General features: G+C 35.2%; 1 protein-coding gene across 1 annotated transcript; it reads right to left on the reverse strand.

Moving 5' to 3' along the window:
• Positions 1-2,154: 2,154 nt before the first annotated feature.
• LOC123907906 (regulator of nonsense transcripts 1 homolog) lies at positions 2,155-15,173 on the reverse strand. Its single transcript, XM_045958363.1, has 29 exons — positions 14,426-15,173; positions 11,849-12,100; positions 11,610-11,780; positions 11,442-11,492; positions 11,178-11,270; positions 10,919-11,014; positions 10,728-10,778; positions 10,514-10,632; positions 9,493-9,601; positions 8,778-8,900; positions 8,615-8,686; positions 8,459-8,530; positions 8,281-8,347; positions 7,942-8,084; positions 7,792-7,863; positions 7,591-7,719; positions 7,240-7,395; positions 6,949-7,062; positions 6,771-6,869; positions 6,617-6,694; positions 6,340-6,474; positions 4,858-4,932; positions 4,585-4,696; positions 4,039-4,412; positions 3,869-3,931; positions 3,691-3,762; positions 3,421-3,552; positions 3,218-3,337; positions 2,155-3,035 (listed from the first exon to the last, which is right to left on the reverse strand). The coding sequence occupies exons 1-29, from the start codon at positions 14,939-14,941 to the stop codon at positions 2,913-2,915; spliced, it is 3,789 nt and encodes a 1,262-aa protein (XP_045814319.1). The 5' UTR covers positions 14,942-15,173; the 3' UTR covers positions 2,155-2,912.
• Between the last annotated feature and the right edge of the window lie 247 nt (positions 15,174-15,420).

Below are 15,420 nucleotides of genomic sequence, written 5' to 3' on the forward strand. Positions count from 1 at the left end.
TTTTATTTTATTTTTTTGGTACAATATTTTATTTTTGACCTTATTTTTTACCTTAATAATAATAATAAAACCTTATTTTTGACCACCAATAATAATAATTTTGACCAGCAATAAATAATAAATTTGTTCCAGTAGTAAGAGATTGGAGTTGGAGCATCTTAATTAGGTGGTCAGAGGTTTAATATTTGACTATTGTGTCGGGAAACAAATTGGTGGTCATATAGATTCATTTTCTAATGGAGATTGATTAACTACTAAACAGCGGTGGAAATTTCTTAACAATAATATTATTTTTTTTGTTACAATGAAGTCAGAGATGATCGAACCTAGGACCTCCTGCTTACTCAGACTACACAAACCCCTCACCATTAGACTAAACCTAGTAGCTTCTTAACAATAATAAGTTAACCTAGTAAAATAAAAATATCTAAACGACTTGAGCTATTAAGTAGATGGTCAAATGTTCAATCTTTGATTTATGCATATGGATCAAAAATTTTTTTTTTTTTTTTTTTGATAAGCATATGGATCAAATTTGATTGGGAGTGAAGAATTCATCTTGTGTGTCTCCCAGATTCCTTAATAGACGGTGGAGATTAGTCATAACTAAATTACGTGAAATTTTTGTGCTTGTTTTTTATTAAAAAAATTTGTGTCTACAATTGGTAAAAAAAATATTATTTTTAAGTCTACATGCTCTTCTTTGTAATTTCAAAATTATTCCCAATTATTTTTAATAAATAATTTAATTGAGTTTGAGTCTCTTAAAATATAGAGCCATTGTACTTCAAATATGAGACAGCTATTTACCAACCGAATTTCCAGAGTGGTTGTAGTATTATAAATCTATTCATTCTTGAACTTGTCCTTTTGGCCACTAAAGAGTGGGTTCTTTAGCCAAATTTAACAAAGAAAAACTTGTTAGTGGTTTTGAATTGATTGATAAGTTAATTCCCAGTTAAATTAATTTATATATGATCAATGATAATGATAACAATAATTATTATTTTATAAAAAAAACTATTAATTGTCATCTGAAATATTTTTTAAAATAATATTTCAGTATGCTGTATATTGAAGATTCTTTTTTGAAAAAATTATATATAGACATATTAAGGACTAAACATTAAATATGATTATTATTATTATTTTGAAAAGGACTAATCATAATTTATTTTTAAATTAGCATATCGAAATTATTGACAAAAGTGTATAGTGAAAAGGCATGGAATAAATAACTATATATATATATATATATATAGACACTACATTTTTTTATATTTTATACATTATAAGAGTTATAAGTTCTTTCTGCATATTATAATTTTATTTGAGATTACTTATCAGAAATTAAATTCGAAATTTGAACTTTTATTCGATATGTTTGATTCAAATTAATCAGAAAAAATATTCTATAAATTCTCATATTTAAAAAAAAAATGAAGTTAATCTTCCAAAAAAAAATTTAAATACAAAATTTTGAATTCGTTCAAAATATTATTTTACCTCACAATATTCTCACATCCCTCTAAAGATTTTGTATATCCACAATATTCTACAAGTAGTCGTGTAGAATAGAAAGAGTGCTGAAAATGAAGTATTATTATTGGTTAGTAAATTCACTATTTTCTTCATCAAAGCCACCCGTTGCGTGCTTATTAACTGAATAAGACTAAAATGATATTTAATCACCATTTGAATTTGACATTTGTTTTCACAAACTGTTGTTCAAGAAAATCCAAATTACTCTATTCCTTTTAATTTTATTGCGCATCATCCACACCTCATTTGGCGTTTATATATTGGACCAAGTGCCTTGCTTATGCCATGCGTATGATAGTAGCGCACATGTCATTTACTTAATAATAATAATATTATATCGTTACTTTTTTTTTTACTAATCTTACTTTTTTGTACAATAAAAGTTTAAATATTTTGCCACATCACCCTGTTTTCTATAAGAATATATCACGTAATCGATGGTGTGCCATGGAGAAATCGTGAGATTTCATGAAATTGGTTTTACACCCACATTATATCATCTATTTAACTCTTACACTTGGTCTCACAAACTATAGGTATGAACATATATGGTATGATCAAATTACTTGTGTGAATTATGTTGATTATTTATACATAAATTTCATCAATGCATTTTAATAAACATTCTATCACGACGAATATAATATTTTATATATTTTAATTACCAAGTAAAGTACCAAACCAAACTTAAATTTCTCCATGCGATGAATGTACTATAATTAAAATTTTCCATCACCAGTTAGAACCAGGAGATAGATTGAGTCGAGCACTCATGTCTGGATGCACATAACAAGCCTAATTTACATGAAAAACAATCATCACACCTTATATGCCACAAATTGTGAGTGACAATAGTTGCATGGTATATAGCTTTCAGACACATAATGTCTTTAAATATGAGTATAATTACATGTCAGGAAGAGCTGAAAGGGTTCACCGCATTCCTGGCTTGTCTTCTATACAACTAATCCATTTGGCGATTATTGGTGCCGTATGGATTACTATATTCAGTATTTCACCGACAACATTGTCTGCTTCCAAGATCGAAACCCTTCCGACAAAACCTTTCCATGTAATGCTTTCTCCAACAATTTCACCTTAATCCCAAACAATACAAAACTTCAGTAAGGTAACAGGGTTATCTTTTCATGTTTCAGGCCGGAATGTGCCTAACTGTGTCTTCTCAATGCCCCACAATTCCACCAAATCCAATCATATTATACCAAATCCTTCACTATATGGGTGCCCCAAGAAGTCAATCCTTCGGATGTCTTGTGCGAACATATAGCAGCACAAAAGATAGGCACAAACCCGGTTGCTGATTCCAAAGACTATAACCCATCAAAGCCATATTCAGCTTCTTATGTTCCTTAACCGTTGTAGTGAATTTTCTGATTCTGGGAGCTCTGACCCTGAGGCTGTTGTTGAGAAGCCTGCATATTGAGTGGCTGTGTGTTGTAATGAGCAAAAGGCTGGGAGTAGAGAGAATTCATCTGCCAAAAAAACACAGGATTTAACAGAAGAGCAGAATTCATGCGACAAACAGCAATGACAAGACAACCAAGCTTGTCAGTGAATTGAGTGGTAAAAACAACCACATCCAATCAATTTTTCATAGTAGAAGCTACTATTATTTATTTTTACGAAGAAAAAAAAAAGCTGAAACTAAGGAAACCTGTGATTGAAGAGGGTTGGAATTAGCCACATTGAAATGGTTCTGTGTAGCTTCATCTTGCAAGGGATCGCTGAACCCAACCTGAGTAAAAAGGCCCTGAGATCCATGACCCATGTAGTCCTGCAGATTGAGAGAGAAAAGAAAAATCAGAACAAGGACAAAGCAGCCGAAGCAGGAAAAAAAAACCGGTGCACAATAGCAACCTGAGACATAAAGTCATTTCCAGAACCAAAGCGTGAATATCCAGCTTGAGAATTCTGGTTAAGAAAGTTCCCTGGGAATCCACCTTGTGCTCCTTGTGTTGCATAGTCAACAGCATATCCACTTTGAGAAGCCTTAAGGTAGCCAAAGTGTTAATAGGCAAAAAGTAACATAGATGTGAACATCTGATGCAAATTATTAATGAAAAGAAAATAAAAGAGCAAGATGCCCTGTTTGCTGATTCACAAAATTAACCACAATAATTCACAAACCTGTGTAGAGAAATCAGTTACGTTGTAAGGAACATGAGATCCTTGGCTCTTGAAGTCATCACCCAAGAAGTCCTGATGTAATTAAAACACAAATGAATTCCTTATGATAATTGGCGCAAAGAAATGAACCCAATACGCATCGGAAAAAATCAAACTCCTACCAAATTACAACAAGTACCTGAGACATTCCAGGAACAGAAAATTGATCTCTAAATGACTGACCCGCCCCTTGGACCGGCATCTAATATGCAAACAAAAAAAGTCAAAACTTACCAGGACATGAAGAGAAGGAAAAAAAAAGGAACATTAAGATAGAAAACATCAAGATAAATCAGAGAAATAGCATACATTATTAGCAAAGCCAGGTTGGGACAATGGACCACCAACAGATGGCTGGCTGTTAGGATTCTCTAGCGCAGGGAAATTAAATGCAGATCCAAGATTCCCAATAGGCTGCTGCGTGCCTTGTTGGTGTGGGAGATGATTGCCAATTGGAGCACCGGAATTACCTCTCCCAGCCCCAAAACCCCGACTACCTGGAGATGGAACATGAGGAACTGCCCCAACAGGTCCATGAACTGCTCCACGAGAAGGAATGGCATATGGTTGAGATTGGGGACCACCATGGAACGGAGGCAAGGGAACCCTTTGCACAGGAAACCCAGCAGGATGCAGTCCCGGTTTGTGATTACCATTTGGTGGACCAGAAGGTATATAAGATCCTAAAATCAACAGAAAAAATTTGTCACGTGATCTAAGTGCTTAACCACCAAGCTTTTGAATTATTATGAATTGAAAATATTTCAATGGGGCACAAATAACTAGACCATAAGAATTACCTACTATACTCAGAATAAAAAATGAACCCTATCCAACAAATTATAAATTGCATACCTCTTCCTCGGCCACTCCTCCGATCTGAACTTGTGCCAGCACCAGAACCAAAATTATCATTAGCGGCAACTCCAGGTCCACCCCCATAAAAAAGCCTACGTTCATTGTAAATCTGCAACAAAAAGACCAAGTTCAAAATTGACATGTAATCATCATGATAAAAAAAAATGTGTCACCAGAAAAGCACACCACTGAATGCATTAAATTTTAACAGTACTCTGCCATAAGGCAATATTACAAAAAGCCAACGATCTGCTATCCTTTGAGACCTACCTTCTTGGGTTTCTGGAACTGAACCATACTCTGCTTCAAGTTATTTAGAGGCCCTTCAACCAAGCATTCATGTTCCTGTTTGTTGAAATTTGGGGAATTTAGGTGAAAGAATAGGAGAAAATAATAAGGAACAATAAAATATTATTGATAATGATGTCAATAACCCTAATTACAATATTTACATTATTTACATAATCAATACTACCTTGGTACTTATAACCAAGTGAATAAATTTAAATCTAAACTAAATCCCTTTATTATAGGGCTAAAAATAAACAAACCAAATCGAGATATTTTCTCAACAAATAATATTATAATATTTTCTATTCTAACACTCCCCCTCAAGCTAAAGCTTACTAAGCTTTAAGCTTGTTACAAAATTAACCCTGAAAATAAATTAAATCCATTGATAGCAAGCCAACGAAGAGCAGCAACCAAAGAAGCAGTAGAGGAGCGGCTGAAGAGATGAATCCATATGAAATTAAGTAAAAATACCCGCGGATTGAAGTATCACAAACGGGGGCCCACGGATTAAAGAATCACAAACGGGTAACTGTGGTTAAAGGTAACGGGACCCGCGGATTAAAGAATCACAAACGGGTAACGGGATTAAAGGTAACGGGGACCCGCGGATTAAAGAATCACAAACGGGTAACAGGATTAAAGGTAACTAGGACCCGCGGATTAAAGAATCACAAACGGGTAACAAAATAAAAAGAAATTTCAATGACGGCTAGGGTTTATATGAAAAAAAGGTTAAGTAAAGCATATATGAACAAAAAGGTAAGTAAAACGAAGAATAATCGAGAGTTAAATCTCGGGGAAAATTGCAGCGGAATTATGTTTCAAGGTGGATACCATGGCTCTGATACCATGTTGAAATTTGGGGAATTTAGGTGAAAGAATAGGAGAAAATAATAAGGAACAATAAAATATTATTGATAATGATGTCAATAACCCTAATTACAATATTTACATTATTTGCATAATCAATACTACCTTGGTATTTATAACAAAGTGAATAAATTTAAATCTAAACTAAATCCCTTTATTATAGGGCTAAGAATAAACAAACCAAATCGAGATATTTTCTCAACAAATAATATTATAATATTTTCTATTCTAACACTGTTAAGAAAAGACAGGAAAAGTATAGCTTGCTCAGAAAAGCAGATTAGCATGGAATCACTCTTATAAGAGGGGAGATCTTTAAGAAATGAACCATAAAAGACTGGTGCTTGAATTATATTGGATTAGCTTATTTTAAGTAAGCAATTTTTGTTACTTCATTAGACAACCTTTGGGGAAAACAAAGGTGTTTCCCAAATATGGGTGCATTTAAAAAAAAATATTGGATTTCTGAAGTTTTTACAAAACATTTCAAATAAACTTTGGGCCTCCGGAGGAGGGCAGACAATATTTCTAAATTTTAAGAAAGAAATCAGTACCAGCAGAAGAAGAATATTAGAAAACACAAACTACCTTATAGTGAGTCAATAAACCATTCCATAGAGGCTGCTTGCTCAGAACTTTGGGATTTCCCAGTATAACAATACCATATCTAGCACGTGTCAGAGCAACATTGAGCCTCCTAGGGTCATTCAGGAATCCAATTCCCTAACAAAAGGTATAGAAGTCAGCAATTGATCCATGAAGTTTTAAATAATAATAATAATAATATGCAGACATTTAAAGCATGAAAATTTTGAAAGACAACAAACAAACGGCAACACAAAGCCACCAAGAAAGAGTTGACAACCTGATGTTCATTACTTCTAACACATGATAAAATGATATAGTCTTTCTCCCTTCCTTGAAACGAATCAACACTGGCCACCTGAAAAGAATAATATTGATGGGGTAAATGTGGCCAGGTCATACATAGCTTGTAAACCTAGGTATCAGTATCCAACCTCAATCTCTTTGTAAAGTTGCTGTCTAAGAGCACCATTTCTTGACATATAGTTTACAATATAAGCCCTTTGCCCTTCATAAGGTGTAATGACACCGATCTGTTCCACACATAACAAAATATTAACATTTACAGCATTAGTTAAATCGTAAATGATTAATTTGTGCTTCGAAAGATACCTGACTTGGTACCACACCACTTTTTAAAAAAGTAGTTACAATCTTTTCAACATTTGCAGCCTCGGTCCTATTCAAGTAAGATGTTCCACTAGCACTTATCTCTTCTTGTCCCATCTATAAACACAATTAAATAATTAAAAGATGAGGGAGAAGTAAAATGGACAAAATTTAGGATATGTGCCCAAAATAAAAGAAAACCAAAAGCTTGAAACCATTTCAAATTCAAAGGACATAAATATTTGTCGCACAAGAAAACAACATTCACATACATGGTGTGTGTAATTACAATACCTGAACATAAAAAAACATGGGACGGTTTGGTACAGGCCATGGAAAATCAATTCCTGTAGATTGCCTCTCATTAACAGTAACTCCGTTTTGTAGGGTCCCTTCATAAAAACTGTTTGAGGGAAATTCTGAAAGGCATGGATGCATACGGTACTGAACCTGATATTTGCAAGAATAAAACAAAACCTTAAGGTTAGGCAAACAACTTCAGAAAATTAAGCCAAACTAGACTAACTAATCATGGGAAATTCCAACCAAGACAGAACTAATGAAGCAGTTTGTCAGCAAAGGCAAGCGATGGCAATTTACAGCAGTTTTATTCATGAATTTTCACTAGGAAACTAAAGCCATTACCTGCAACCTAATTGGCTTGACACCAAGTAGAACAAGGCGTTCAAAAAGTGACTGTGCTAACCCAGCACGGGCTGCTTTCTTACACATAATAACAGGACCAAGTTGACAATGATCACCAACAAGAACGACCTAAACAGAAGCATCTTGTTAAGAACACAACAATCAAAATAGTACACAATGCATGTGCAGATTGAAAAGTACCTGCTTTGCTCCTAGAACCAAAGGAATGAGGCACTCAGGTTCTGTTGCTTGAGTGGACTCGTCAATAAGTACCTTGAAAATAATATATCAACAGTGTCAGATTTGAACAAGATACAGTGATTATACACTGCAGGTAACATATATATCAACCTGACGGAATCTAAAATTTGCAAGCCGAGGATCTCCAGCGCCAACACATGTACAGCAAATCACATCAGCACTCTGAGAAATCTCCCTCTCTGTTGCTCGCTTAAGTGCTTTGTATTTTTTCTCATCACTGCTAGAAAGTTCTCCTGAAAAATAATTATATAAAATAATTATCGTTTTTAATCAGATGAATACCATCTCCTCTCCCAGACCAGGGAAATAATTATATAAAATCATAATTATATTAACTACACAATAATATCAACCACAATTTGATTAAATATGTCAATCAGGTGTTGATTTCTAAGTTTGATTAGAATTTGAACAAAAAAAATTCCCAACCTTGTTCATCCTTCAGCTGCTGTAACTTGTGAAGTTCACTCTTATCAGATGTGTCAAGATGCCGAACCTGCAAGACACCATTCACATGCGTCATGCGAGCAGAAATATATAAAAGAATTGCCATGATATGGAGGAGGAGGAGTAGGAGGGGGATGGTAGAGAGAAATGCAACACTAACCTGATAGTGAAGCGTTAAATGCTCAACAGGAGAACTCACAGCTTCCCTTGACTTTGCACAAAGCCTCACAACCTAGAAAGGGAGCATTATATTACACACAGAAGATTCACTATTTTCCTGCATAACAGACTTTGAAACAATAAACAGCAGACATACCTTCAATCCAGTAGCACTTATTTTTTCAGCCAACTGGTCCACGGCTACATTACTAGGTGCACAAACCAAAACCTGACAATTAAGTTGGGAGGGGAGGAAAGAAGTCAATAAAGATAAGCACAAGAAAAAGAAAAATACATCTAGAAAATGTTTAGGAATATACCTGTCCTTGACCTTGTTTGGCCATGTGATATACAAGTGCTGCAGAAGTTACAGTCTTGCCAGTTCCAGGTGGCCCTTGAATCAAACTAATAGGCCTCTGAAGGACACTCTTGACAGCAAACACCTACATAGTAGATCGGTGACTTAACACCAATTTCAACATACATATTTTTTATGGTGCCATCTCACACAAAACGATATGGCAAGGTATTTCTCCAATTTGATTTAGTGTTTATGATAACTTACAATATTAAGATGTGCATGAAAATATTAATAAAAAATGTAAAGTATCAAACTCCACTCAAAGGCATGTTTTGCTGGAGCCAGGTCAGTTAATGGAGATGAAGAGAAGTTTGAAGGTAAGCATCCCCCATACATTAGGGATTTCATATACAGCAAATGGAAAATACAATATCAATAACCCTCCAAAATCCTCCATTTGGAGAAGTTGCTTTTATTCCCTTGATAACATTTCTATACTCACCTAAATATAATGGCTAATGGTTGGCATGTATTTTTAAAAATGATATTGTTGGAAATATAGTGTTAATATAAGATTAAAAATGACATTTGTTTCCTCACTAATTTCAAATATTACCTAAACATACTTAAAAGCAGCAGATTCATCAAGGAGAATAGTGGGGAAAGGATGGCACAATATCAAAAATATTAGGAAGGGGATTATAAGACATGTGTAAGACAAAATAACAGCATACTTGAGATGCATTCAGTTCTGGAAGCCCCGGTGCACCAAAGCGGCGAGGCAATGCATTACGCACCATCTGAACCTCAACTTCATGACCCAGTAAGTGGTGATATATATACCTGCATATTGATAAGTGATCATAAAAAATCCACACAAAATGTGAAGCAAAACTCCACTAGAACAGTTTCATCAAATTTCTGCCATGGCAGATTATGAGCCAGCAACACCTATTATATCCGCCATAGGCCACAACACCATGTTTATATGTCAGGATTTTGGCTAGCAGCCATAATCTGCCATCCACCATTGATAACACTGCACAAAGAATCATGAACTCTAGATCTCATAACTAATTAAACAAATATAACCCTCATAGATGCTATTTCATTATAGATGTTCCCTTATCATAAATATGTCCCAGTATAATTTAAGCCTTAACAACTAATAGACAATAATACTCAGCAGGGTCATGTCATAAGAAGATACAATATATACTGTACTTGTTATTAAACAAATATACTCCCTCCGATCCTTAACATAAGAAGAAATTGATGTATCTAGACTATTTCATAGACTAGATACATTCACTTTTCAATGTATAAGTCAAATTCTTCTTATATTAAGGACTAGAGGGAGTATAACCCTTCATAAATGATATTTCATTATAGAAATGTTACCTTATCATAAATATGCCCCGGTATAATTTAAGCCTTAACAACTAATAGACAATAATACTCAGTGGCAGTGCCATGTCATCAGAAGATACAATATATACTCTACTGTTACCCTCCCATTCCCAATCACACTCCAATTAGTAGTAACTTATAGAACTACGTCTACACCCATGTCCTTGGCAACATAAGCACACATGTTTGATAAAAAAAAAATACAATGATGACCGCTACAAATACATACTTCAAGCTATGGGGCCAAACAAACAAGAAAGAAGGCATCAACAATATGAAAATAAAAAGTGCTAAATGCAAGGCATCAGAACTAATGCCATTAAAGCTGACCCGGTAAGAACTTACCCACTGACACTTGTCTCATCTACAGCAAAGGTTTTCATAGCTCCTTGCATCCTATCAAAGCTAGTACTTTTCCAGACAAAATCAACACTGAAACCATGGTTGACATCAACTGGAACCCCCTGAACACAATAAAAGGGCAATGACTAAGGAGCACTGGCTAAAGATAAGGAGTTTAAGACCCAATACAAGTATCACAATAGACGAGCTAAATTACCTGACTAGCCCGAAGTTCCAGTGCAACCTCCTCTTGTGCAGTTAGCTTAATCTGAAAACAGAATATAGATCACTTTAACTTACACAGTACATCGTACGATAATTCAAAAAATAAAAGTAACAGCATATAATAATAATAACAATATTTGCCACAGTTAAAACATCTCAGGAGTTCTCTTTACTCATGCATACCACATGACCAACTGACTGCCATGAAGGATGTGCAGCATCACCGGAATAACGCAGACGTAGCTCATCACCAGGCACAAGCCGTAACTCATTATCTTCCTACAAAATGGCAAAACATTGTTTATCATGCAGTAGAGAGAGAAAACAGAAGAACAAAGAGTATATTAAATACAATCTATGAAGCACTGAGCATGAGAAATATTGAATGCATTGTATAATTCTGGCAGTAATGAGTGCCCATCAAGAAGAACATATAACGCACCTTTGGAAATACAAAATACGCAACACGCTTCTTATTAAGACCAATATCCCATCGAATTGTGAGGTTGTCCTTGCTTTGTGATTCTTTCATCATCTAGATTGACATAGCACATATTAGATACCAAAGAAAAATCACAGAAGATGGAACTAAAGGATTCATCAGAAAAATTCTAGTGTAAGAAGATAAAAAGTACAAATAGAAACAATAATAAGTTAAACGGCTAAGGTACAAGACCATGCAAAAGGAGAAAAGAAAAAACATTACCTTATCATAATCAGCTTCAAGCTTAATGAGAGGTGCAAATACATTTTGATACTGAGACAACAAGGCAAAAAAAGAAACAAGGTGTAAGACTCAAGCTGTAAACCATGAAAAATGTGAAAACCTCCTTGTTTTACAAAAGTAAACGTTAGGAAGCCATCCTTAGCACACCTGATATGCATCTTCATATTTCAAAGCCACAGACTGAGGTTCATCGTCTACACCAGGCTTCTCAAGGTCCTCAAAAGAAGCATCGGGGTTTGTTTTCCACAATTCTTCCACCTTATTTATTTGCTGTGCACTTATTTGGCGTGCCCTTAACTGCTCCTGTTCAGATGGGATCTGCGGAAGACCACATTGTTACAAAGACAGGCAACAAGTATAACAGCACAAGTAGGAAAGATAGTAACCTTGACAAGCCACTGCAAGAAACACCTATCATCAATCAAGGGACACCATTGACTAAGGTCCCAATTCATATCCTTCAAAGCATTGACACTCAAACAAGGTTCACGACAAAGAAGAACAACTACACTTTCTGTCTTAGCAGATATAAATCCAAGGAGAAACACGTTACGACACCCACAGTTGTAGCATTCAAGAATCGTTTCTCCCAATGGACTATCTTTATGCAGACAGACTTCCTTGTGCTTTGCCCGAACCTAAATGAACAGAAAAATAAGCAGCAATTATTCATCATATTCCATTCTAAACTAAAATCATTATATGCAACAGGAAAAAATCCAGTTGTTATCACTCAAGTGGTGATGATAACTTTTGGATCAAAGATTCATAAAAGTATCTAATAAAGATAAAGAAGCAACTAACTTCATGTTACTTAGCAAACATATAAAATAGAATAGGAAAGAAAATAAAGAGAGCCAACTTAGATATCAGTACAGGCAAAAACAGATTTTTTTTGTTTACAAATGTTTGGGCTTAAAAGATTCATAAAATAAGGTGACTGTTGCAAAGATGAGAATGTCACAATGGACAATTAGTCATGCAATAAACTTAGGAATAAAAGCATTAGAACAAATACATGCTTTATTCAATGAACCTAGAAAATTGTTTTTTGCTTATATTCAGAACCGGAGTAGTATTCTCGACTTGGCATGTTTTCTTTCATTTCTGAAGATTAACAATTCCACAAAATGTAACTACCAAATAATTACCAAAATACCAATAACCAATACAATATGTACAACAATATTGATAACGTACAAACAAAACATGTAATAACCACAGTCCACAGCATATACAACTTAGTTATTGCTTATTAGGATTGCGCTTACTAGTACATCAAATTTGTTGCATGACAATACAAATCATGGAGAGGCTTGCAAATTAACTCTGGACTACAATTTTTATTGCTAAAAGAAGAATTTGGATGAGTTGAATATATCAAATCATAATGCCTGGTTCGGAATTCACTGTGGTACCGGTACGCAGCACACAACTCTTGAAGTATTGGGCACATGGGAGGTACACATAGTTAGTATGTTACTTGGGTTCGTCATATGTTCTATTTTACTATTTTATTTGGTCCGCTGACAATAACTTTTTAGGACAAACCACCAATTTAGTCCCTGGATATGTAACTCTATCATATTAGTCCCTGAATGTATCAACATTGCAAATGCATCCCTAGTGACTCTTTTGTTAGTAATTTTATGGACTAAATTAACTAACGAAAAACACATTAGAGGACCAAATTGACTACCTAAAAACAGAATTTAGGACCAAAATGACTAAGAGTCACTTGTGGACCTAATTGCAATTTCGATACATCCGGGAACAAATGTCACAGCAAGCTACACTTCCAAGGACCAAAATGGTGGTTTGCCCTAATTTTTTATCTTGTCTAGTCTAGCTAAAAATAATAAAGTACATGCTAAAATAAAAAACAAATAAGCCCAACAGATAACTAATAAAATAAGATTAGTCACATTTTTTAAAACAAAAAAGATGTCCCCCATTGAAAATAGGTAGCATATAACGTTTGTCCCTCTAGTTAAGCTCTTACACTAATGTTAAAATAGTCCCAATCAGAAGTTAAACGACAGAGAAAATAATTAGCTGTATAAAAGAAGTGTGTATCATGCAATTTCATTGTACCCAGGAAACAAAATTAGTCCTCTATTGCAATATAGAATGCACTTGTTCCCATATCTGGTTAATGGTAACAAACCTGTTATGGTTCAGGGTGTTTCCAGGCTCATTAAAACCAGAAGTGAAATGTTCCGTTGGTGCATGATTTTCTGCGAATTGGGCACGAATTGGTGTCACCAAACCAATAAGTACCAAAAATTGGTACTCACAAACCAGTTCACGGTTCTCGTGGCACTCTAGCGAATTATGTTACTATGGCTCAGACAATTCACAAAATACCTATTTCAGATGCCATTTTAGGTTGAGTTACAATGAAAATGGTAACAATCCCAAAAGGAATAGGTCATTACACCCTTCATAGAGAAGCATAAGACTATAGGTGGGGTATATATTTCACATGAGGCCCAATACACAGACAACTTCATAAATTTCATACACAAAAGGAAAAGCACCCAACTGCCTATGTAGCACAGACACGGACAGCTGTCAAACTGTTCTACTGATACATTCATCTAACTCCTAGAATCCATGAGTCTTTTGAATTCTAAAAAGTTCAAGTTCAACCAACATCAATAACCAAATTTAATTAAATGGTTAGTTCAATGGCAACAGTCTGATTCCGGCGTTTATCTTATCAAACATAAAACAACCAGAATTCTGAATGGTAAATATTCAATTATGCTGCGATCACACTTCACCCCATTCCAACAGATAATGTGGTTAAACATTAACAATGTGTACCCTTATTAAGTCATCAGTTGCTAACCCCAAATACAATGAACGACTAAAATCCAAAAATCAAACAACACAAACATAATGATAATAATACTATACTAATAATCAAAATATTAACAATGCAGATATGAAAAACTCACCAGATGATTAACAATGTGCGATCCAGAAGTATTTCCCCTAGAATTACAAAACCATTTGCGACAAGAAGGTACGTTACACCTAACGACACAAGCTGGATTAGAGACTCCACAATAACGACAAGCATGTTCAGTGAAATCCCCTTTACCAAACTCATAATTATCATCATCACCAGTATCTTCAAAATTCAACCCACTCATCCCTGCAGCAAGGGAATCCACCATCTGTGACCCGCTTCCACTACCGCTTCCCGACCTACCACCTTTAGTCGCGCTTCCAGGAGCAGCAGAAACAGGCGATGCATCAGACTGATGATCCGACCCGGTTCCACCTCTTTCCGATGGGTCAGCAAGTGAATCGGAAGGCGTTGGCCATGCAACCGATGACCTAATCGGGTCACGAAACTCTGGATAGTCGAAATCTTCACCTTGAGTGTTGAATTCGAGGAAAGTGTAAGCATCGTTGCCTGTATCTGGTTGAGAAGCGGTGTCGAATAAATTGTTCTGCTGTGAATCCATCGGAGAAGCGTGATCTTCTCGATAATGGAGTTAGGGTTTAAATAGAGTGCTTTATGTTGTGTTTGTTATGGGAAATTGAAGAGAGGGGTTATGTTCAATTTTCGTGATTAGGGTTAGGGTTGGATTTGTTGAAGAAGAGAGAGAGGGAGAGAGAGGGAGAGAGAGAGAGAACACGAGATGAGAATGAGACACATAGAATAGAAGAGAAGTACGAGTGAGAAATAGGGATGGCAATGGGTAGGGTATGGGTAGGGTACTATAGTACCCATCCCCATACCCGCAGTTTGAAAAAATACCCGTACCCATCCCCATACCCGCGTGGGTAACAATCTTTGTACCCGTCCCCATACCCTATGGGTACCTAGGTACCCATACCCGTACCCGTTACCCGCAATTTTACTAAAAATAAATCGATCAATTATAAAATATCATATCGTTTTAATATAATTAATTTTTTTTAAAAGATTTTAATGTTGACT

The sequence above is a fragment of the Trifolium pratense genome, linkage group LG2 (genome assembly GCF_020283565.1).
Source record: "Trifolium pratense cultivar HEN17-A07 linkage group LG2, ARS_RC_1.1, whole genome shotgun sequence".
NCBI classification, from domain to species: domain Eukaryota; kingdom Viridiplantae; phylum Streptophyta; class Magnoliopsida; order Fabales; family Fabaceae; genus Trifolium; species Trifolium pratense.